The sequence below is a fragment of the Camelus bactrianus genome, chromosome 10 (assembly GCF_048773025.1).
Source record: "Camelus bactrianus isolate YW-2024 breed Bactrian camel chromosome 10, ASM4877302v1, whole genome shotgun sequence".
In the NCBI taxonomy this organism is placed as follows: domain Eukaryota; kingdom Metazoa; phylum Chordata; class Mammalia; order Artiodactyla; family Camelidae; genus Camelus; species Camelus bactrianus.
Window position 1 is genome coordinate 33,717,034 of NC_133548.1, and position 25,547 is coordinate 33,742,580.

A 25,547-nucleotide genomic window follows, 5' to 3' on the forward strand; every position below is an offset into this window, starting at 1 on the left:
TGTAATAACCTTAATTTCAAAATGGAGATGCAAATAGCACTTATTTAAGTTAATTAAATAGCATGAAAGGTCACAGTAATAAATACATAGTTCACACTGCTGCACTCACTTGGATTGTTCAAGCCTGACTGAAGCGCCAAGGCAGCAGCTCCAATACTAGAATAGATCGGAGTAATTAATCAGTGTCAAATAGATAAAATGACTGATGTAGTTAAGTGTGTATACTGTGGTGAGAGCTGCAAAGGACACTCTGGAGCTGAGCAGTTATCGCCTTGTTTTTATCACCAGCAGGCAGCTATTAGTATACCACAAAGCGGTTTGCAGTTCAGTCAAGAACAAAACTGATTTCATTTCAATTCTGTTCTAGCGGTTTTTTAAAATTAATTTCTTCCAGAGCAATAAAATTTCATTTTCCCAGAAGGGGGAAAGATAAAAAAAAATCATTATTATCACTATTAAAGCTTAGAGTTAAAAAAAAGAAAGAAAAAAAAAAAAAGAAATAGATTCCCCATCACATAAAAGCTTACTAGGAACATATAGAGAAAGATAAATAGCCTAATTGTCATCATATTTTTCAAAGCCAAATCAGAGGAAAAAGAGCTGATTTTTAAAACAAATATGGCCACATACATTTGTACAATAAACTTGTCCACTGTTTTTAGCAGAAAAGGAAAAACAAACACTTTGAATTTAAAATTTAAAGTAAGTGTTTTCTAAATCCTTTAAAAATATTCTATTCTGGGAGGCTGGTCTCTTACTCCTACAATGCTGGAAGTGTTTGAAAGTTTAGTGCACTTCTTCTGGAACTGTTATTAAAAACGAACTGGGCTCATCATTTTATAGTTCTCTTGTGCTTTTGGCCATTTGTGAAATTCTTACTCGTGTATTCTTGGTCTGCCTACTCACACTGTCTTTCTTGCCTTCTAAGTATCATCTACCCCCAATGGTAGACTTACTACCATTACCAAAAAAAGATTACTAATTCTGAAGATACTCTCACACACAATCTAGGCAGAATAACTGTATAGGTATGTTTACAGTATTTTACTTGTTAAAAAAAATCTTGTCATATTACTTTCTGGACACTAAAAAAGCTTTACATACACAGCAAATTGTCCTGATTAGACTCTTGGCTTTACTTAATTTTATGCCTCATTGAGTCAAAAACTACTTTTAGTTAACTGAAGTCAACAACAGAGAACAGCTATGCCAAGATAAGTTTGGACACCAACTTGCTCAAGTGCAATGTGAAATTTCTGAGAACACCAGGGTTGATAAAATGGGCCAACCAAACACAGCAGCTAGATAAACGCCCTTGGCCTGTGTCACTGATAGTGATGAGAGGAGATCAGACTTCAGTGACAATGCATATTACTGTACTTATTCATTTGTTCAGCAGACTGTTTACAATATGCCAAATACTACATCAGATCAAGAAGAAGTGAGAGAGGCAAATGACTCATCTTCTATTAGTACCCTTTATCACAGCACACTGGTATGTTTTAACACAGACGGATACATGATTGATCTGGAAGGACAAAGAACGGAGCAATTAACTTTCTCAGGAAAATAAGGAAAGATTAACAGAATTAAGCTGGGTCATAAAGGGAAAAGTAGAATTTATCAAGTGAAAGAGGTTAAACAGTTTTCTAGGGAGAAGAACACCTTAGACAAAGGCAAGGAAGAAGACAGGAAAGTTAGCTAAAAAATGAGCAGTACAGCTGTTACATATGACGGGCTTCTGCGGCGTTGTGACAAGGTGGGATGAGAAATGATAAAAAATGGTCAGATTGTAAAGAACCCTGGTAAGGAATCTGGATTTTATACTGGAGATACTGCCAGTCCAGGGAGGATTTTTTTTAAAATTAACTTTATTAAGGCATAATTTATATCCAGTAGAACTACATTCTACAACGGAAATTCAATGAGTTTTATCAATATCCCACTTCCCATAAACTTTTGCCTACCCCAAGTCTCAAGATTGTCTCCTATGCTGTTTTCTAGAAGTTTCACAGTTTGAAACTTTCAAATTTAGCTCGATGAGCTATTTAAAGTTGGTTTTCATACATGGTGACAGATGATAAGAATTGAGATTATTTTCTTATTCGAACATTCAGCTGTTCTAACATCACTATTTGAAAGGAGTATCTTTTTCCCATTTAATTACATTGGCCTTTTGGAAAATTTAATTGACTGTACAACAATGAGACTACCTCTGGATTCTGGATTGTTCTATTAATCTATATATCTATTTTTTATATGTCAATACTATCCTGCCTGAGTTATGTGATTTTTAAATAAGTTTAGAAATTACATAGTATAAGGATTTCAATATTGTTCTTTCTCAAAATTGTTTGGTTACTCTAAATCTTCTGCATTTGCATATAAATTTTAGAATCTACCTGTCAATTTCTACATTGCTAAATTCACTTACCAGTTCTATAGTTTTGGGGGCAGATTTCTTAGAATTTTCTATGTTTCCAACCATGTTATATACATAATCATTATTACCTATAAATAATAAGTTTTATTTCTTCCTTTTCAATGGCTTTTATTTCTTTTTCATTCCTTATTGCACTGGCTAAGACTTCCATTATCAACATCACTCATCAGAATGGTACATTTTTTTTACCAGGAATGAACCTACATTGATTACACTTCATAATCACTGAAATTCTGTAGTTTACCTTGAGGTTCACTTTTGGTGTTCCACATTCTGTGGGTCTGGACACAGATCCATCATCATACTATCATATAGAGTATTTTCACTGGCCTAAAATCCTGTGTTCTGCTTATTTGTATCCCCTTTACCTGGCAACCACTGATCTTTTTATTGTCTCCATAGTTTTGACTTTTCCAGAATGTCATAAATCTGGAACCATATAGTGTGTAGCCTTTTTAGATAGGTTTATTTCACTTAGTAACATGCATTTAAGATCCCTCTATGTCTTTTCATAAATTGATAGCTCATACCTTTTTAGCACTGAATAATATTCCACTGTCTGGATGTAGAGACCATTCATATTTAATACAACTATCAGTATGTTTGAATTTAAGTCTACCATCGTATCTTTTGTTTTCTATTTATCCATCTGTTTAATATTCGTAGCTTCTTTGGAATTGAATTTTCTTTTCAGGATTCTATTTCACCTCCAATATTAGCTTATTATATTTAATTTAAAAATTTTTAGCTGTTGCTCTGGGGTTTACAACATACATACTTAATTTATCAGTTTACCATTAAACTGCTTCATGTACAGTGTAGAAACTTCACAGATCTCTCCATTTTCTCATTAATTTCTTTTTTTAATCATTGCCATACATTTTACCGCTTTTATAAAATGTTTTTAAATACACAATGCCCTATTATTTTTGCTTTAGTCAATTATCTTTTAAGAAATTAAAAAATGAGAGGATAAAGACTTTTGTACATATTCACACATTTACCATTTCAGGCATTTTCCATTTCTTTGTTTAGATCAAAGTTTCCACTTAGTGATATTTTCGTTCCACTTGAAGAATTTACTTTAATATATCTTGTATTGTTGGTTTGTGGAGATGGATTCTTTCAGCATTTTTCTTCTGGAAAAGTTTTTATTTAGCCTTCATCTTTGAAATATATTTATTCTAGGAACAGAATCTAAGTTGACAGTTCCCTTTAGCCCTTTGAAAATGTCATTTGACTATCATCTGACTTACACAGTTTCTAATGAGTATTCTAAAGTTCTTTCTCTGTTCCTTTCTGTTTCCTTTTTCTCTGGTTAATGTTAAGATTTTATTTTTTTAAAAAATTATCACTGTTTCTCAGCAATTTGTTTATGATGTGTCTTGGTATTGTTTTCTCTGTGTTGATCCTTCTTGGAATTCACTCAGTTTTTTCAATCTGTGGTTATAGTTTTCATCAAATGTAAGATAATCTTATCCATTATCATTTCCTTAAATATATTTTCTGTCCCTGCTCCTTCCAAGGTCTTTATTATCACATTTAATACTCAATGTTCTGCATTTTCCCACAGGTTACTGTAGATACATTCATTTAAAAAAAATCATTTTTCACCCTCTCTGTGATTCATTTTGGTTATCTTTACTGCTGTATCTTCACGTTCTCTGATCTTTTCTGCCATTAATTCCATCAAATGACATTTTCACTTCAGATATTATCATTTCCATCTCTAGAAGTTCTATTTGGATTTTAAACATCTTCTCATACTCTCCTATGTTCATACAAAAGTAGTTACAATGTTTCATGTTTATGTGCTAATCCCATCATTTCTGGATTTGTCTATTGACTGGTATTTTCCAGCTTTCAGTGTTTGAGTGAATGCTGGCTATCATGAATTTTATGTTTTTGAGGATCTGAGTTTTGTTGTTTTCCTTTGTGGCCATTAAAGTCACATGCAGTTCAGTTTTTCAAGATTTGCTTTTAAGCTTTGTTAAGGAGCATCCAGAGTTGCTTTTACTCTAGGGATAGTTTATTCCCACTATGGAGTTATGGTCCTGCTGGAATCTCTACTGAATAGAGTCTATAAAGACTCCCCACTTTAGCTCACTGAGATAGGAGTACCCCACCGCCAGCCTGGTGTGAGCTCTGGATACAGTCTGGTTCACAACTGCCCCAGCCGCTTTGCCTGGCCTCAGCCATTTCACCTACATAAACACAGGTCAGCACTCATCTAAAACTCGAAGGGACATCTTACGCAGATCTCTAGCGCTCTCTTTCTGATTATCTTGTCCTCTTCAGGGCTGCCCCACAACTTCTGGCTTCTATTCTTCAGTACTACCACCAGAGGTTTTAACATTAGCAGGGCTAAAAAAAATTCTCGTACCAGAGAATGACCACATTTTCCTTACTTTCAAATTTCCCTTTCAAATCTTTACTCAGGTTGTGCTATTTTAGGGGAGCCTGATATTTTGTGACGTATTCGCTGATTTTATTTTAACACAAGTACAAACACAATGGCAGTGAAAGAAATACAGAATGTAGACAGTACCAGAGGGCAACACTGGAGTCATATAACTTCTTCACAGTATTCTGAAAAACTCAAATCAAATACTCTAAGGATTACTGGGTAAAGAACAGTTAGGACTTCAAAATTTCACTAGGCATCAAATACTATTTTGTTGTAATCAGGTAGGAGAAAATCCAAATGCTATCTTAAATCTCCCTCAAGATTAAAACATGAAAGAATCAGTACCGCCATTAAAATTCTAGCATTAAGACAACAAAATGGTTACAGTGAAGAAAAAAACAGTATTTTCAAATTTCCAAACATCAATCCAAATACCCGAGCTGCACAAAAGCAAAACAAACAAAAAAATGAGGATGTGTTTGCCTTATTTCAATTTTGCTGTGCTCAAGCTTTCTAAGCTTTCTAGAAAAAGAAAATGGCACCATCAAGGTTTTATTTCATAGCATTACAATCTCAAAGTGAAAAGAAAAAAAAAAAACAAGGTGCTGTTCTATTCTAAGTGTTTATCTGCATCTACTCAATTCCTTTATGCCTCAACAGTGAAATCAAAACTGTATCAGAATTTTATGAAATATTTTAAACATACAGAGAATGATATGACCACCACTCAGCTTTGTCAAATCTTAACATTTTGCCACAATTCCTTCAGTTCTTAAAAGAAATAGTTCAGATACATGGGACTGAATCCCCTTTGCAGCCTTCCCTGATCCTATTTCAATCCTCCCCTAGAGGTCACTACTACAGTGAATTCCGTGGTTATCAGACTTAAGTGTTGCCTCTTACTTTTACTCTGTGTGCCTGTGTATAGATGGTTGTTTTCCATGTTCTAAACTTCCTATAGATGGTATAGTGCAGGAATCATTCTGTAACTCTTTTTGCTCAATGTTACTTTTGAGAGACACACACACATCATATGATGCTAAGTTATCTTTGCACTGAAGTTTGCTGTACATTCAGTTTTCCTACAGTTGGGGGCTTTCAGTGAAGGTGAGACAAGATGACTTACATGTAATTAGCAGTTTAAATATCCCTCCACCAAAAAAAAAGAGTCCATATCCAGATTCTAACCTTTAAAGCTAAATGTGTAGGTATGTAAGAACTATAGGTGCTCATATAAGTGAACAATCAATGAGATATAAAACAAAGGAGTGTAGAGTTGGATCAGTCTTCAAACACTATGTAAGATCTGAGGAGGTGAACACAGTGGAGGGCATTCTGACAAATATATTTTGAATATGATAACTATTTAGTGACATTCTCTTTAATTTACATTTTACCTTGATCAGTACTATTTCTCTTTAGTCACTTGGGAAATAAAAGTATTTTCCTTTAGCTATATTTGCAACTTAGTAAATATTAGTTATTGCTTAAAGAAAAATTTTCTGAATTATTTTGCAGTACTCCAAATAACAGCTACATGTCACACACACTTTAACTAGCAGAAATTAGATTTAAATACAAGTTTTGACTTACTTCTTTAATGAAATGGTATGCCATCTAAATTTTATGTATATGGTAAACCCTAAGAGCACCTTATCTTATCATCTGTTATACTGCCTCAAATACAGCAGGCATATAAAAAGTGGCTGCAGAATGAATGAATGTTGTTTACTTCAGAATGAGTAAGACATATTCCCCACTTTTCTTTCTTACCTGCTTTAACTGAAAATGGTTTTTCCAAAAGAAATATTGTTTGTTTCCAGTGTGTTTTGGTACTCTGGGGGCCCGTAGAGAATACGACCTGTATTGGTAGAGTTCAAAAGTATCTGATGAAGTACAAGATTTTTAATATCATGGTACATTAATCTACTACATCAAACACAAGCTCCCACTGCTTACAACAGCAAAATGCTTATGATCAAACACCTTGGGGGCACAAAATAAAATACAATGCATTTCATATAATTAACTCTTCTGAGACAACTCATGATACTTACCCTTTTGTGGCAATTCTTCTCAAAATATATATCAAAGTAGCCAGCAATTGCCTGTTTAAAAAAAAAATAAAAAAGAGAACATAACAATTAATTATTCAGTCTTGTAAGACATGGCAAATAACAAACCACTTCAAAAACCAGACACCTTTTAAACTTATGACAGGTCACTATTTTTTCCTGGGAAAAAATGTTACAAGTAGAAATAAAGTAATATAATTTGGCTTTCACCCACAGAAACAATATAATATTAAGGGTAACAAGGCTTATCAAATAACCAATCATGGTGGACCACTGAGAGGTGAGAGGCACATGGAGAGAGGCTCCTCCAGCCCCGAGCTCATCCCAACTCTCCCACTGAGATGGCTACCATGCGAGTTAAGCCATCGTGGACTCTCCAGCTCTAGTCAAACCTAGTAGCATGAGAGACCCCAGAAGAATCCAGCAGAAGAACTGAGCTGAGTCCAGATTGCAGAATCATACAAATAAATCTACATGATTGTGACTTCAAGGCACTAAGTTTTGGGGTGGTTTGTTACACAACAATAAATAACTAAAACATACTCTTTTACACAAAGCCAGCTCATTTAATTTCTTCTGATCGTGTTCATCCAATTTTAAAGCTAAGTACTATGATTATTTTTGGAGAGATAAACAGAATTTTAAAACAATACAATGTTCTCTGAAAATAAAAGTAAACATTCAAATAAAACTTATGTGTAGGCAAATACCCAGAGGAGAAACTTCAACATAACCATAAGGTTTACTGTAATAGTACAGAAAGTCTCTAGAAGAAATTAACATGTTCAAACAAACAGATAATTTTCATTTCCTTTTGTTTAAAATTTAAGTCATACCATTCCTTTTTCTTTCGCTATTGGGACTAACTTTACTTAATCTATTTTAAAACTGACATTAAATAAAGCTTATAAAGTGTTAAAAAAAAACTGGAAACTGATTATTGAAAAATCACTATAAAGCTAATTTGTGTATTTTACTGCTTTTGTTAAGAATATGGAGTTTCATTGATCCACAGGGTTTATATGGATCGAGTCCAAATCAAATTCAGTATTTAACCTTGAGGTTTATTATACTTTAGATACCAAGAGAATCAAAATACTATTTATAATTCTGTCAAATAGAAAAGCCTGCATAAGTCTCAGACTAATCCCTACACTGCGTATGCGCAGGAGAGACCCAAAGCAGTACAGCAAACTCTCAGAGAATGCAGCTGAGATCTGAACCACTGTCTGCCAAGGCACTGCTGACAGAACTTACGTTTTGACTTTAACTGGGTTGACTGCCTGTTAATACCAAACATCAACATTGTCCAGATTATTATAACTCAACTAAGAGTCTGCACAATAGCCAAGATACAATCTAGTATTACTTAACATACAAAGACCAGGAAAAGGAACCAACTCTCAAGAGAAAAGACAATCAACAGATGTCAGTGCTGAGACGACCCAGATGCTGGTCCTATCAGACAAAGGCTTAGAGCAAAAACTAACTATGCTGCTATGAGGTAATGGTAATGAGGTCACAGAACACTTTAAAAAGAATCAAAAGACAGAATTTCTCAGTAGAGAAATAAATACAAAGTATAAAAAGAGAAACAAGTGGAAATTTTAAAGCTGAAAAATACAGTAACTGAAACAAAAAAACTTCCTGGGCTGAAATGCAGAATGGAGATGATAGAGGGAAAAAAAAAAATCAGTGAATCTGAAGTTAAGTCAGGCAAAATAAAAATATTTCCAATTGAAGGAAAATTAAAAGAACTCATTACCAACAGGCTTTTTAGAACACATGTTAAAGAAAGTTCTTTAAGCTGGGGGGAGGGGGTAGGTATAGCTCTGTGGTTGAGCACATGCTGAGTGCATGAGGTCCTAGGTTCAATCCCCAGTATGTCCACTGGAAAAAAAAAAAGAAAGAAAGAAAGAAAAGAAAACAATGAAAATAAAAAGAAAAAAGAAGTTCTTCAAGCTGACAGACAATAATATGGGAAGGAAATTTGAAACATCAAAAATCACAGAAGAATAACAGAAATGATAAATAGTTGGGTAAATATAAAACACTACCTTTTCTGCTGAATTCCTTTAAAATATTTATGATTATTTAAGGCAAAAACTATATCATCATCTGGTGGATTTTCAATGTATGTACATGTAAGCACAAATATCAGTGTAAGGGGTGAAGAGGCAGGAGGGAGGAAGAATGAAATTCCATCAATACATACAAGTGTTTATATAAAATTTGGAAGTGAAAAAGGCTTTTAAAGCATCATACACACGGCAGAAGCTTAATATAAGAAAAATTTAAATTTTAGTATAAAAACTAAAAGATGAACAAGGGATCTGAGAATATTTCCAACATATGTAACAAAGGGTCATTGTCCTTTGTACATTAAGCTACCACAAAGTAATAAGAAAGCAATACATCAAAAGAAATTAACAGAAAACAAAACAGGAAATTTACAAAAGAAAAATCAAATGATTAACAAACATGTTTAAAAAAACTGTTTTAGCTACTTAGAAAATTCAGAAATAGCAAAACTAACTTACAGTGTTATAAGTAAGAATAGTAGTTAACCTTGCAATAAGAGGTTACATGGTTGGCTCCTTGGTTGCTGGTAATACTCTGTTTCATAGGCTGAGTGCTGGGTATATTCATGCAATTTTATCATACTATACTTACGATGTTTGCACTCTTCTGTTTTTATGCACTCAATCAAGATGTTCAGGTAATGTACATACTCATTGACCCAGTAACTCAAAACTTTCAAAAATTATTCTATGGAAATTATAAGTGTGCTTTCAAAGATTTAAACATAGGTCAATAGGTGATCAGTTAATGAACAATAAAATCTACAAATAATAGAATACCATTTAGCCAACAAAAGTAATCCTGTAGGTAAATATTTATTGATTTGGAAAAACAGCTGCAATACACTATCTGGTGAAAAGAATAAGATATATATTATGGGCACTTACTCTTTGTTATGCAAATGTGAATGGATATACACACACACACACATATATATATATATGGAAAGATTTCACAAGCTACTGAAAGTGGATGATAGATTTGGAATAGTCATATTCTTTGTTTATCTATAATTTATATTTCCCATAAAAATGAACAATTGTGATAATAATTTATATTTAATAATACTTCAGTTAAATAATCTATAGTATTGCATGGAGAAGCATACAATTCAGCAATCATCGTTGTATTATTTCCCTTGTGATCACTCATCTCTGTCCCCCAAGGGCTAGGGCAGTGTCTAGTATGTAGAAGGAACTAAATGAATTTGAAGAAAAAGAATTACAGGTTTTCCTCAACTAGTAATTCTACAAAAATAACATTTTCCAATGAAGAGATTAGCAAAAGCAAACTGAGAGAAAGTAGCAAGTAGAGGAGAAAAGATGTAACAGAAAAGTAATAGTAACAAAAACTATGAAAACATTAAGAAGACTTTTAAAGATTTTAGTAAGTGGGTTTCATGGGGAGAGGGTCACTTTATAATTATTCTTTAAGTTATATGTATGTTTTATGTACTCCTTATACTTATGTTACCAAAAAAGAAAGGGGGGTGGGAACCCTAGTAAGCTAATAAAACCTTTCATGAAAACAACAAATTCTAGTTTAAAAGAAGCTCCTATAATATTATCAGAAAATGTGACCTGAGTCTGAAATATATAAAGTTCACAAAGTGAAATGTCATGTATTTAACTCTGGTGAAAAACAGCCCAGTAATATTAATATAATAGAGCATTACAGAATTATAATTGTATTTATAACTCCACAGTATTTGTATAAAATATAATAATAAATATAGAATGAATATATAATATATAAATAAATAGATATAAATACAATATTTATTTATAATTATAATTACAGAATATAGGTCTTAACGAAGAGGAGAGGCTGATACATGAGTTCACAACAAAATTAAAAAAGAAAAAGAAAAAGATCTGAGAATACAAAGATATTTTACAATTGCCTTCCAGTTTCAAAATCCAACTATCTATGAAATTTAGTTAAAAATCAAAAAAGAAACTAACTCTTTCCCAGACACCCAAAAATGCAGTGAAAGAAATACTGGGCAGTTTGGGGTAACTAATAAATGAACAGTTTATAAGCATGAAGACAAATAAAATAAGAAAGAAAAATAAAAATGAAAAACACATCTATCTTATAGTTCCCTTTGAAGTACATTATAGCATCTCCAACTCCTCATGCAGATTAACCTTCCTGATGTTTGGTTGAGGGTAGTATTAAAATTAGTTCCACAGCAAACATTAGGCAGAAGCATGAGGAAAAGTCAGAAAGAAATTCACCTGAGATTTAAAATTATATGCAGATAATGTACTCATCAGACAGCTTTGACTTAACTGAGTAAGGGAAGATTCTTGCTCTTCCACTGGGAAAGGAATATCTGGTTTTAAAATGGGTATTTACCCTCAAACACAAGCAAGGCCTAGCACTTTTTTTTCCCTTCTGTATAATTGTTTCTTGATAATTAAAACAGAGATCAGAAGAAAAGAGAAAAAAACTTTAAACTTGAAACATAGTCATATAAACTAGTTAAATTATGATTGGTATTTTTATTTCTGCATAGCCATTATAAATAATCCAAATATGGCAGCTGATTTGGGGACAAAACTATTTTGCTGCAGATCATCAACATGCAACTATTTTTCAATTACAGTTTCACCACCTTGTTTACCATCACTTTGACAGGCTGTCTCGAGGTCTTTTAAATGTTAATTTCAATGAACTTACACTCACTCTGTGCAAGCCATTCAAATACAAGAATAAACAACAACCATAAGGAAATTGAAAATGATGACTACTAAGCACTGGTAATAAATAACTGGAGCACAGCTTGACATGTGCTTGAAAGAGATCAGATAGGTTTGAAGGCCTGACCACAGAATAAATTTCTCTTTTGTTCCACATATATCTCTTGTCAGGGGCAAAGGGAATGCTAAGGGAAAAAATATGCATTGAAATCAAATATCTACAGGAGTTGGGTTAATCTGCAAAGGCAAGGTCATAAGCAAATAAAATTTCACTGACTTATACCACAATCAGGAAAATTTTAAGAGTCACTTAGACTGAGAGAAAGAATGAGTGGTAATTCAGAATAACCGTGATGATGACAAAAGGGAAGAGAGTGGAAGGAAAATATATGTGTACAGTAAATTTCTGGGATAGTTCGATTACGCTTGTAATTTGGTGAGAATCTCCCATAATCACTTTGAAGTACACAGGGAAATAAAATAGACATGTAGTTTTATTGTGCATCTGAAATAGTCCTAAGTATTGGAATATAGTTTCAGAAAGAGCTGTTTGTTTCTGCTTTGTGGATTTCACAAAAAGGAAGAAAATAACTCAAAGCATTTGTAAACTGAATCATTTGAAAACCTGTTTTAAGCCATTTTGCATTTTTTATCCCATACATACAAAGGTAGATGCAGTTCGTTTTACACATGTGCATCTGAAGAACAATGACATGGAATAAAAATGAATTACTTCCCCATGTATTTTGATGCGATACTCACATCACATTTCTTTAAAGAGGACATATCATGTGTGTATGTAACAGGATGGCAGCCAATGAAATAAGATCAGACTAGACCTTATGAGGAAGAAGGAAATTAAAAATTATCATTATCACTATCACCTGCAGGGAGTAATTTATCATTTCTGTTCTTCATTGGTATCATGTTCCAACAGCATGTGGTTACAGCAGATACAATTAGGCAGCTGGCCACAGAAGTAGGAGGATAATGTGCTTTTGATGGAGCTTATCCAAGCATGGAGATAGAGTGCTTGTAATCCATGCAGCAGAATCACTATAACAAAAATATAATTCATTTTTTGTTGGAGTATTTCTTTCAAAATCTTAATAGGGAATTCAAAAGCTAACTGATGATGAGTCTGAAGCAAGTAAAGAAAGAGTAAGAAGAGAATGCATAAAAATGATTATTATAACTTACAGCACTGTATATAAACCAACCAGATGAAAACACAAATACAGGCCACACAAAGCTGCTGCATAAAGACCATGAACTCTGCTAGTGATAATCGGTATTTAAACTAAGAAGATATAATCAACAAGAACGAAAATCACCTACTATGATTTTTTCCCAATGTTAACTATAGCTTAAATTATAGACTCGTCCTTCTTCAATTTTCTGTTTTCATCCCAAGAGGAAATTTGCATCTTTTCTTTCTTTCATGATTCCTCTAGGGAACAATACACATTAAGTGCCATATACTTCTCAAAGGATATCGCCAAATTGAGTAATGTTTAGAAATAGATCAAGTAGTACGGAAAGTAGCAAAATAGACAATAGGTCTAAGAATATTTTTAAAAGGTATTTTCACTGAAAAACTCAAAATAATATCTAATCTACTTAAAATATTCTCAAATTATAACTGAAGTTCCTTTAAAATTTAGACTACTCCCTTGTAATTTCAAAACTGCTTACTAAAGGGGTTTTACAGAGCAGAAGGGATCACCTCTCTGTAGCCTACAATTTAAGTACGTTAATTCTAACATTTCATAAATTGACACTTTACGTGGCCTAACTCATCTACACTTCTTCCCAGCTATAAACACAAAATATTACTGTTTTATAGATTCAATATTCACTGAGATTTACCAATATTTTCACTTAAAAAGACTTTTTAATGTACAATGTTTGTGCAGAAAAGTGCACAGAAATGTACATCATGGTGAATTTTCAAACAGAATATAGCTGTGAAACCCATGCTCAGATCTAGAAAGAGAACATCCCAGCATCCCAGTAACTCCCGTATGCATCTAGGCAACCCTAGGCGCCCCTACAGGGTAACTACCATCCTGATTTTTACCCCAGCTTTACTGAGATATAACTGACACAGAACAATGTGTAATGTAAGGTGAGCCACGTGTTGGTTTGATGTACTCATAAATTCCAAAATGATTACCACCATACTGGTATGTTAGCTAAACCTCTACCATGTCACATAGTTATTTCTTTTTGTGTGGTGAGAATATTTGAAGTCTACTCTCTTACCAACTTCAAGTATATAAATAACATAGTATTATTAATTACAATCACCATGATGTACACTGGCTCCCAGAAGGTAACTAGAGGTTTTTAACACTGACCAACATTTCCCCACTTCTCCCATCCCCCACCCCCTGGTAATCCCCATTCTGCTGTTTCTGAGTTTGGCCTTTTTATTTAGGTTCTATGTACAAGTGATGTCATCCAGAATTTGTTTTTCTGAATTATTTCACTTAGCGTAACACCCTCAAGCTCCATCCATGTTGTGGTAAATGGCAAGATTTCCTTGTTTTCACAGCGGCATAATATTCTATTGTATACACATACCATGTCTTCTTTATCTACTCATCTGCTGCTGGACACAAGTTATTTCTGTATCTTGACTATTGAGAATGCTGCTGCAATGAACATGGGAGTGCAGAGATCTCTTCAAGATCCTGTTTTCATTTCCTTTGGATATATAGCCAGAAGTAGGATTGCTGGATCACATGGAGTTCTATTTTTTATTTTTTTCAGGAACCTCCAAACTATTTTCTATAGTGGTTGTACCAATTTACATTCCCACCAAAAGTGCACAAGGGTTCCTTTTTCTCCACATCCTCAGCAACACTTATCTCAATAACTATCCTGATTTCTAAGAGCACAGATTAATTTCCCCTATTACATACTTCAACATATATTATGTAGTCTTTCGTGCCTGGCTAATTTTCTTTCCTATTGTTTTTGAGATTCACTTACACTACTGTATATTACCTAAACCATTACATGGCTGTGAGACATCTATGACTACATTATTTATCCAGTCTACTGTTGACAGGAATCAAGCAGTTTTAAATTGATGCTTTTATAAACATTCTTTTATGAATGTCTTTTGGTGCACACATGCTGTGGTTTGGTGCTCAGTGCTGTTGGGTGTATACTTAGGAGTGAAACTACTGCTGTGTGCATATATACCACTTTTAGTAATTTTTATTTTTTCCTGTATTTCTGGCCTTCCGTTAGGGATCATTTTCTGTTTGCCTATATACTCTTCAGCATCTCCTTCAGGAGAGGTTTCCTGGGACAAATTCTCTCTTTTTATTTGTTCACCTTAAATAGCTTTATTTCAGCTTCATTCTTAAAAGTTATTTCGGTTGGGTAGAATTCAGGGTTGGCAGTTATTTTCTTTCAGCACATGGAGGATGTCATCACTGCATGATCTTCTGTCTTTCCAACGCCATTGTTCCTGCTGAGAAATCCTCTACCAGTCTATTTACTGCTCCTTTGAAGGTAATTTCAACGCTCTACTTACAGCCCCACTGAGGCTTTAAAAATTTTCTCCTTAAGTTTCTATAGTTTTAGTTGGATGTATCTAGGTGTGAATCTCTTCTCTTTTCAATTGAAATATAATTCTACCATAAAAAGTTCCCCCATTTAAAGAAACTGTATCATTCAATTAAAAAAAAGTATATTCAGAGTTGTACAGCCATCATCACAACCTAATTTTAGAACATTTTTATCACCCCAGAAAGAAACCCTGTATCCATACCCCTTCTCACAACCCCTGTCTACAGATTTGCCTATTCTGAACATTTCATATAAATGGAATATATAAATGGAATAATCCTTCTGTGGTTAGCCTTTCTCACTCAGCATGTTTTCAAGGTTTACCATTTCAAAGTTTATACGTTCTGTAGCATGTATCGGTACTCCACTTCATTTTATAACCAGACAATATTTCATTGTATGGCTATACCACATTCTGTTTGTTCAGTCTTCAGGTGATGGACATCTGGATTACTTCCACTTTTTAGCTATTATAAATAATGCTGCTATGAACATTTATGAACAAGTCTTTGTGTGGATATATTTCATTTTTCCTGGGTATGTACCTAGAAATGGATGAATTTTTAAAATTCTTCCTTGTCAGATTATGTTGTGCTTCTCAAATTGTAGCTCACTGTCTTTCATCTATTTTGGAAAATTCTCAGTCATTATCTCTTCAAATACTGTTTGAAATACTCTCACCTTGTTTCCCCTTAGGACTTCCATGTAAACATATATTAGATGTTTCCTTGTATCTTCTATGTCTCCTGCCCTTCCCAGTGCCTCCTTCTGGTATGCCTCCATGCTTCCTTCTGGATATTTACCTCTAACATAAATCCAGTTCAATAATCCCTTCTATACCAGGGATTTAATTTTACTGCTAAACTCATCTTTAGTTCAGTTTTAGAATATCTATTCGACTCTTTTTCAAATCTGCTATAATTTAAATGTTTCCAATTCTTTGTTTGAAATTTGAAATGTCTTTTGTCCTTGAACTTAGTAAGCACAGTTATTTTAAAGTTCATATCTGATATATCTAATACCTGGGACATTTGGAGCTCTGTTTTTATTGCCTGTTTTAGCTGGTTCTTGTTTATGCTGTCTTGGGCCCTTGTGTGACTGATTACCTTTGATTATGTTCTGAACATTATATATGAAATACTGTAGAAATAAGTTCAGATCTATAATAACAACCTTCTAGAAAGAATCTCAGTTCTGCAAGAACCTGGAGGTGCTAGCAAAAACCAAGGTCATCTTAATCTAATTGTGGGGCTTGAGAATTTCCTGGGCTACCCAGATGATTTGAAGCTGGGCTGCAATCTATGCAAGGGCTCATTTATGTAAGTTTTGCCCTATTCTTGAGTGCAGTCCTTCAGGGTCCCAAGGCAAAGCACGGGGGAATTCTTTAAGGGCTCCATTTTTAATTCCTAACTATTTGAGGCTATCAAAAGGGCTACACAAGTTTTTCAGCTGCTTCCTGTGAATCGGTAAACACCTGCAGGGCAAAAGCTGTCTCAAATGTCGGTCTCATTTCTTTAGATTCCCTTCTTTTCTGAGTCTTGGCTTGGTAACGCTTTATTAATTTCTCTGATACTTTCAAACATATAGTATTCTGTATTTTTTTTTCAGCTTTGGTAGTTGGTCTCAGCTTAAGGGCACTCCATTTTACACAGCCCACTATTATAGAAGGCAGACATACCACTAAACTTTTTTCCCACCTAAGGCCCCTTGCCTGTAACACTCTCCCTATTCTCTACACCACCTCCCTCTCACTTGTTAAGTCTCAGCTTAAATGTTACTTTCTTTGGGCAGCCAATCCCATAGAGTAGCTTACAATACACCCATTAAATGCTTCTGCATTCCCTGTAATAACATTCTCCATATTCATAATGCTTCTTGTTTAATGTCTTTTGTTCAACTGTAAACCCCAGTAGGCCCTTAAGGGCAATCCCTCTGCATCTGTGTTCATTCACCTCCCTATCTTCACTGCCTAAGCACAATGACTGGGCATTCAGTCTAAACATTTAGTGAAAACAACTGTGCAGTTACAAAGGCATGAGATAGGCTGGGATGTTCAGGGACTACAGGACATTAATAAAGATTTGTTAACTGAGTGAACAAATAAAAGAATGATGAAGTGATACAATATGCTCAATTCCTACTAACCTGTAGGAAAAGAAAACCATGAAGCTTAAACTTCTCTTATAAATTCCTGTTTTTCTTAAATTCAAAACTGGTATTTGATGTCAACTACTCTAGAGTAATATTCTTAGATGTCTGTACCAACAACAATTAAGCTCTCCCCAGTAATTTATTGCATATGGCATTAGGAAGGCTTTCTGGAAGAAGCCATGCTTAAGGTAAAACTTTAAATATGAGCAGGATTGTCAAGGAAAAATGAGTAAGTGTGCCAGGTCAAAGATATCTTTTATATATGCTTGTATTATTTAAATTCTTTTGTGTAGTTATATATATTGTATACCATAGTATAATTACCTATTTATATGTTGGTCTCTCCCACTAAATGAAGGTCTTTGGGGTCAGAGACTACATTCTTTGTTGTTTTCACAGCGTCTTAAACAGCACTAGTATTCAACACATGTTGCTTAAATGAAAAGTCATCTTAAAAACTCAGTGTGTGCTTGCCACTTAAAAACTCTTGCAGCCCACTGCTCCTCTAGATTTCTACCTCCTGCCACCTCACATCATCAGTTTCTCACCGCTCGACATCAATGGCTGCTGTTTCCTTATATTCTTATATTTTTCAAGCTGCTTTCCAATGTTCTCTAAAAGCTTTAAAGGCTCTGTGGCCCATTCCTAGTTACTCAAATGGCAGAAAATACTATCAATGGTAAATAAACATTGTATCTTTAATTTTAAGAACAAAATAGTAGATATGAATTAAAAGGTCAAGGTAGAACAAAAAAGAAATCAGTTTTGTGACTGCTGTGGAGGTTTAAAACCGAAAACTATTAAAACTCATTTTTGTGGCAAGGAGGAGATCAAGCTCTATCAAATGCTATTTGTTTCTATGAATCTTTAGAAGTATAAACTAAGAGATGGAGTACTGAAAGAAACCCGAAAGACAGGAAAAAGCGGGCAGGTAGAAGATGTGATATACTTTACTTTCCAGAATGAGTAAGTATTTTTTTCTCTTTTGAAAAGTGAAGTAAAAAGACGGCTACACCACCTCCCTACCTGAGCCCTTCTAAACAGCATCCAACATCTGGGGTGAAGACTAAAACTCTGTAATATTCATTTACATTTGCCATTTAGGGCTGCAACTTTTCAAAGGTAATTCTACTAGTTAGTGGAAGTTCAGGTGTTCTTTTTGATTATGGTCTCTGGCCCACCTCATATCCATGAGGTTGGATGCTGAATAAAAGGATGAGGAGGAGAAGAGAAAAAAGAAATCAGATTGAATACTATGGTGTAACCTTTAGGGACAGTCAGGACATATCACTTGTTAAAGGAAAGGGCATGCTGTAATAGTTACGTCCTGTCTTAGTGATCTAGAAATTAAAAATGTGACTCTTTGCAAAACTGTAGGTAGAAAGGAAGTGATTTTGCTTTGAGAAGCACCTGATTTGCGTAAATACAGCATTTTGAAAGGTCTCATTTCTCCAATATTAGCTATTCAGGGATATGAATAGGTCAGAGTTCACTGATTTAAATTATTTTTAGAAAACACCCTTCCATTCCAAGATTGGTCCTTTTCTCATTTGGTCTTCTAGAAAAGATGACTGATTTATTAGGTAAATATTAAGTTCTGAGCCATCTGGTACATATAACAAAAATTTATTTTTCAAATTTTTGACTCTTTTTTTCATGAGGACTGATCCTTCCTGTGACTACATGCATATACATCAGATGTCTGGAAACATTAGGTGCTTTAAGATTTTTAGAAGATCTGAATGCCAATATTCACAATGGTTTCTGCCAGACCATAAGACAAAGGGAATCTGAACCAAGGAAATTACTTCCTTACAGGTCATTACTCTAGAGATCACTGCCTGAATCAAAGAGGAAAATACCTGGTCAAACCTATTTATTATCACAACCTAATAATGCTAATTGGCAGCCGCTGAGATAAGTCCAGGGACGACTCCCCTGACATCTCTAATCAAGAGTCCACTATTATTGATTATTTGGTTTTCATGTTTATTGCTGTGCTTACGATAAAAAGTTTAGTCCTGCCTGAGTGTGATTATTTCTTTCATAAATTTATCCTGACCCTGTGTATTGCTGATTTCAGACAGGCATGACCTTATACCTATCTAGAATTAAATTATGATTGTAATGTAGCTTAAGAATGTCAACATTTCACTCAAATTGTATTTTAGAACTTATGTTCAAATCCTTTCACAGTATTACTAAATTGGAGACTTTAGAACCAATTTTAATGAATTTTAAAAAATGTAGATTCAGAGGTGTTACTTACAGCATAGTTTTTAAACAAGGATCAAGCACAGGAATCTCTGTTGACTCTAAGAACAAGTTATTTTACTCAACTTCAGAGTTCCTCATTTTGTGGACTTTTGCATTCTCTCTGAGTAGGTTAAATAATGATTTAATATTGCAGGTGATTCCTCCCACTTTTCTACTTAATCAACATATAAAGTTAGTATAAAGTGAGAAGGTATCTTTTTAAAAATTAAGATTTTCTTAGTGGTATGTTTCCAAGGACAGAGAACAAAAGTAGACAGGAAGGCAACTAAACATGGAGAATGGGTTGAAGAAATTCAGATTTTAAAAGGCTAAAATCCTCAGGGGTCCAGTTTAGAAGGCTAGACTCTCTGTGATTGGGAAAAATGAAAAATAAGAGGACTAAGTAGAAATGTCCAACATTTTGTAGATGAAGCACAGGGTACACCTGGACTTTAATCAAATCTTAAAAATATCAGAATATATTACATAGAATATATTATACAGAATCCCTTTAAATATAAGACAACAAATCCTTTTACAGTAGAGTCATATATTATGTAGAGGGTAAGTCACGTAACTGAAAAATCTCAGATAATTAAAATCACTCAGGAAAATCCCTTAACATTTGGCACTGGAGAGTGAAATACAAACCATTCCTCAGTATGTTCAAGACAAACAGTTCTTGTGGCAATGGTACAAATCACCATTCCTTTGGTTGGACTCAGGATGAAGAAGATGGCTTGTAACAGAATGTCCTGCTGTATTAAAAATATAGTAGTCCCCGCTTAGCAGCAGCTTTGCTTTTCTTGGCTTCAGTCACCCAAGAAAATATTAAATGGAAAATTCCAGAAATAAACAATAAATAAGTTTTAAATTCCATGATGTTCTGAGTAGTGTCTAGATAAAAAATCTCATGCCTTCCTGCTCTGTCCGCCCAGGCTGAATCATCTTTGTCCAGCATATCCTCGCTGCTTATGGTGCCCACCTGTTAATCACGTTAGCATCTAACTTGGTTATCAGATCGACTAGAGAAGTGTTGCAGTGTTTCTGTTCGAGTAACCCTTACTGCACTTCAAAAAATGGCCCCAAAGTGCAAGAGTAGTGATGCTGGCAATTTTAATATTCTCTTATTGTGCTTAATTATAAATCAGACTTTAATCATAGGTACGTACATACAGGAAAAAACATACAGAGTTTGGTACTGTCCTTGATTTCAGGCATGCACTGGGAGTCTTGGAAGGTATCCTCTCTGCATAAAGATGACTACTGAATATACCTTTAGAGACAAGAAATCACATGCAGTTCAGACTGATTCTCATACTACAGAATTATTTGGAAGCTGATGATAAGTGTAGAAACAGCCAACATATTTCCCACCTGAGGCTCATTTTGGGGCACATATTCATTTAATAAAATGGAGGGTAGACTTATCTGCACTAATTAGATCATCATTTCGCTCTTTTTTTCTACCTGAACAGTTAATTTGGATTAAGTTCTAGTTGCACATAATGCTACTTCATTGGATTTGCTTAAGAAAGAAAAGAAAGCTTTTAGAGCCTATTAATCTCAAGAAGTAGCACAGGTTAGAAAACATATCCTAGTTCAAGAGTGTTTTATGTGATTTTATGATTGCCTTTGATTCTGATATATCATATCTGGAAGGAAAATGTTACAAGTCTGACTTGGCAAGACAGATCACAAAAGAGTGTTCTAATCCCCACAGGATATCACTTCTTGTATATCTCAAAGGTGTTTCAAAATCAGCATATCAATAAATGAGCTTCTGATCCTCACCTCTAAACCTGTTCATCTACCAGGTTTCTTTGTCTTACAAAATAGTACCACCATTCTTCAAACTGTAAAAGCAAGAAACCGTGGGGGTCACCACTGTTAACTCTTTCTCTCCTACCTCATTAGCTAATCCATCCTTGAGTCCTGGCAATTTTACCTTCTAGACAGCTCTCAAATATGTCCACTTTTCTCCATCTCCACTAAAACTACCTTTGTGTAAGTCCCTGCCTGTAACAACTGACCCATAGGCCTCCCATACCCACTCTGGTCCCCTAACTGTTCTCCATATTCCATCCATGATCTTTGCAAAGTGCCCTTCTGATTGCACCACTCTCTGCTTAAAAACTTCAATTCTTTCCCACTGGTCTAAGGAAAAGAGAGCAAACAGCACAGGTGCTAAACGGTTGGACAGCTCACCACCGTCCTTAAACACTGGTCTCCATGTCTCAGGACTGCTGGGTTCACCCCAGAGCCTTCACTGCTCCCCTTCCAATGATTAAGTCCTTCCCAAATGTAACCACTATTCTGATGTTTATCACCATTATATTAGCTTAGTTTGTCATGTAAATGTAAATACTGACACTTCTCTGTATCTGGCCTTCTTTTTTCTTTTTTCATGAACATTCTGTTCTTGAAATTCATCCATGTAATAGTGTATTGTTAAGATCACTTTTTTTCCATTGATGTATATTATTCCATAAACATACTGCACATATTTATCCATTCTACTATTGATGAATGTTTGGCTTAATTCCAGTTTAAGACTCTAATGAACAATGCTGCAACAGACATTCTTGTACATGTCTTTTTGGTGAACATATGAAACCATTTCTAAGAGTGAAAAGGTAAAGCCACAGGGTAAGCATGCGCTGAGCCTCGGTAGCTACAGCAGGTAGCGGAGTTTTATGGAAACAACTTAGCACAGTACCTCTGCCCCATCACCGTTATGCATTTCCTAGAGTACTGTCATTAGTATGATTCTTTTAAAAGATCCAACTATAAAAAATTTCAGACAGATACACAATTACAGAACCTCTGAGTTCCTATCACCTATATTCAACAGTTACCAGTATTTGGCACATTGACTTCATCTCTTCTCCCTCTGCCCCACATTTCTGATGAACTATTTTGAAGCACACCTTGGCATCATGTCATTTCTCCCTTACCTGTTTACATCTCTGAAAACTACGAACATTTCTTTATACAACTACAATGCCTTTACCACACAAAACCAAATTCTCAGTAATTCTTTGGTATTATCTAATACTCATAAAGTGAATTTTAATATCTATCTCCCCCATCAATGCCTCAGGAATAGAAGAGCTGTTTGTTTTGGTTTATTACTATATTCCCAATGGCTTGCAGCTCTTAACATATAATACCACTCAAAAAACAGTTCCTGGGAATAAATAAAGGGATTTAAGTATTCACAACACCATCAAAGCCTAACTTCAAAGCTTCAGGTTTCAGAGAAGAGTAGGAAGTTCAGGACCATGCTCTAGATTTGTACAGTCATTCATTTAAGGAGAAACCTAAAACTGACTGTAGACGTGGAATCACATCATTACAAATGCTCTTCCTCTTAGACATAAAATTTACTTAATGAAGCCTATTAAAATATATACCAGATGTCCCACTAAAATCTATGATGCAAGTTCAAGACAAATCTTACTATTTCTAAGCAGCACAGATGTGTTTAAATAATTAGTTTCTTTAGTTGATTAGCTTCGCAAGGTCAAAATTAGGTCAATTTACACTCAAAAGTACTAAGAACTGATTTAATACCAAGGAATGAGTTTAGAATTAGTAGGCTTCTACTGTTAGAGATTTTTCAAAAGCTTTTAAAAGAAAACTTAAAGAACACAACCGCAAAGAAATGGGCTCATCTTGATGCTTCTTCTTGAGCCATCAGAAAAATTTAAAGCTTAATTAAAACATAAAATGAAAATAAGGAGCACCATGAGTACAGAATCAGTAAAGTTTGAATGGTAAACATTTTAACATTTCTTTTAATAACATGTGCATTAGCCTTGGAAAACTGTAACTCAAGACTTGTTCTGACTCCATCCAAAGCTTAACTATCAGTGACTCTTAAGCATATGTGTCTACCATTTATCAAGTATGTCACTTTTTTTTTAAATGGAAAAACCAAAATGAGAATTGAGAGGTAACATACAATTTATTTTCAGTTCATTCACTAACTTTTGTTTATTTTCATTTACTTTTCCTAATATTAAAAAATCCTAAATATGTAGGATTTTCCAGATTGGGCTTTTAAAACAATGTACTCAGGGACTTTTGTTTCTAGTAGATATAGATGATTGCAAAAGGCTCTCCCCTCACTCTGAGATAACAACAGCAACAACAAAACTGGGTAAACTAAACAATTATTATATTTTTCATTAGAATCATTGAAAAGCGTCAGAGGTAAAGAGGTCTAAATAAACTATTTCCAGAGAAGAATGAGCCATTCCTAGTTGACCAAACAGAAACAGTGGCTTTCATAACTGATAGCACTTATCCAATGCTGAGGCAAAGCAGCAAAGCCACAGGTCAGACATACGGGGGAACACGTAGCTGCGTGAACACTGCTGCTGTGGTGGCTGACATGTTGGATTACTGGCTCCCAGACCTGGCCCCACCGAACAGCCTGCAGACACAGCCCCACTCATCAACAGACTGGCTGCCTAAAGAGTAAGGAGCCCACAGCCGCCTCTGGGCTTGCACCTAGACATGGCCCAGCTCACCAGAGGGCCAAGACCAGCTCCACCCACCAGTGGACAGGCACTGGCCCCTGCCATCAAGAAGTCAGATCAAGCCTCTAGACACCAGAAGCAAGAAAACTATGATCCTGCAATGCAGGCCAGACCCTATCCTGGGACTCGCTGGGCCCTGGCCTGGCCCAAAAGCAGAGCAACACACCCTTCTGGACACCCCTGGACCCCTTATCCAACTGTGTCATGGACCACCCCACCTCGCCCCAACCCAACAATCTGAAACAAGCTCTGAGATCCCTGGGCCTTGCAGCCAGACTTCAGGAACTAGTTCTGCCTACCAGGAGACCGGCACAAATTCCAAGGTCTGGCTACACCAGCCACTGCATAGACAACAGCTCCAGAGGCTTTAGGACCCTGACTCCGCCTACCAGTCAGCCAGCTCTAGGGAGCCCCTAGGATTCTTCAACCAGTCACCCCATGACCAGGCCCCACTAAACAGCAGCCAGCAGCATCCGCACAAGGCAGGGCCAGGCACCAACCAGACCAGGGGCCTACCAGTCTGCCATATAGTCAGCCTGCCACAACAGAAGGACCCACAGAGTCCTCTTAGGGTAAAACCCTAAGCATACAGCTTGGGTGACGAGAGGGGAGTACACTGCTGAAACGCACAGAACACTTTCTAAAGAGGGCCACTGTTTCAAGGCTGAGAAACCTAACTAACCTACCCCATTCAGAGAAATACAAATAGCACCTTAGACAGAATGAAGCAGCAAAGGAGTATGCTTCAGATGAAGGTACAAAATAAAACCCTAGAAGAACTAAGTGACGTGCAGACAGGCAATCTACCCAAGAAACAGTTCCAAGTCATGATGAAAAGATCAAAGAACTCAGAAAGAGAATGGATACACAGAACAAGAAGTTAGAAGTTTTACTGAAAAGTTAGAAGATATAAAGAATAGCTAGAGATGAAGAATAGAATAACTGAAATGAAAACCTGCTGTTGACAGCACAGGTTATGGGCGAAGATATTATCCCAGAAAAAAAATAAGAGACGAGGTTCACACAGAGGTAAAGTGTGTTGGCCTTGCGGTCCAGATTGCCTTGGTGATCACATCCTCAAAGGAATTTGAAGACAAGTGGTTCAGAAAGATCAAAGACCACTTCTGTCCCTTTGAAAATCAGCTCCATACAGAGATAAAAATTTTGGTTTTGTGGTCCCTTTAAAAATAAAACATCTTGTATTGTATTAATTGTCCTGGTTTACTTCAGACAGAATCCACTGCTAATTATGGAATAAACTAAACTAACAACAATTATTTTATATTTTTATGAATA

General features: G+C 35.2%; 1 protein-coding gene across 6 annotated transcripts in view; it reads right to left on the bottom strand.

Moving 5' to 3' along the window:
* The window catches only part of PRMT3 (protein arginine methyltransferase 3), a 146,804-nt gene that overhangs the window by 41,516 nt on the left and 79,741 nt on the right, over nucleotides 1-25,547 (bottom strand). For all 6 annotated transcript variants that reach the window (XR_012509656.1, XR_012509655.1, XR_012509657.1 and 3 more), the window contains exons 14-15: nucleotides 6,908-6,958; nucleotides 6,624-6,711 (exon numbers count right to left, since the gene is read on the bottom strand). Coding sequence is in view for 2 of the 6 variants with exons in the window: in XM_010964763.3 (XP_010963065.2) it covers nucleotides 6,624-6,711; nucleotides 6,908-6,958 (139 nt within the window). In the remaining 4 variants the exon portion in view is untranslated. The remainder of the gene's footprint in view (nucleotides 1-6,623; nucleotides 6,712-6,907; nucleotides 6,959-25,547) is intronic.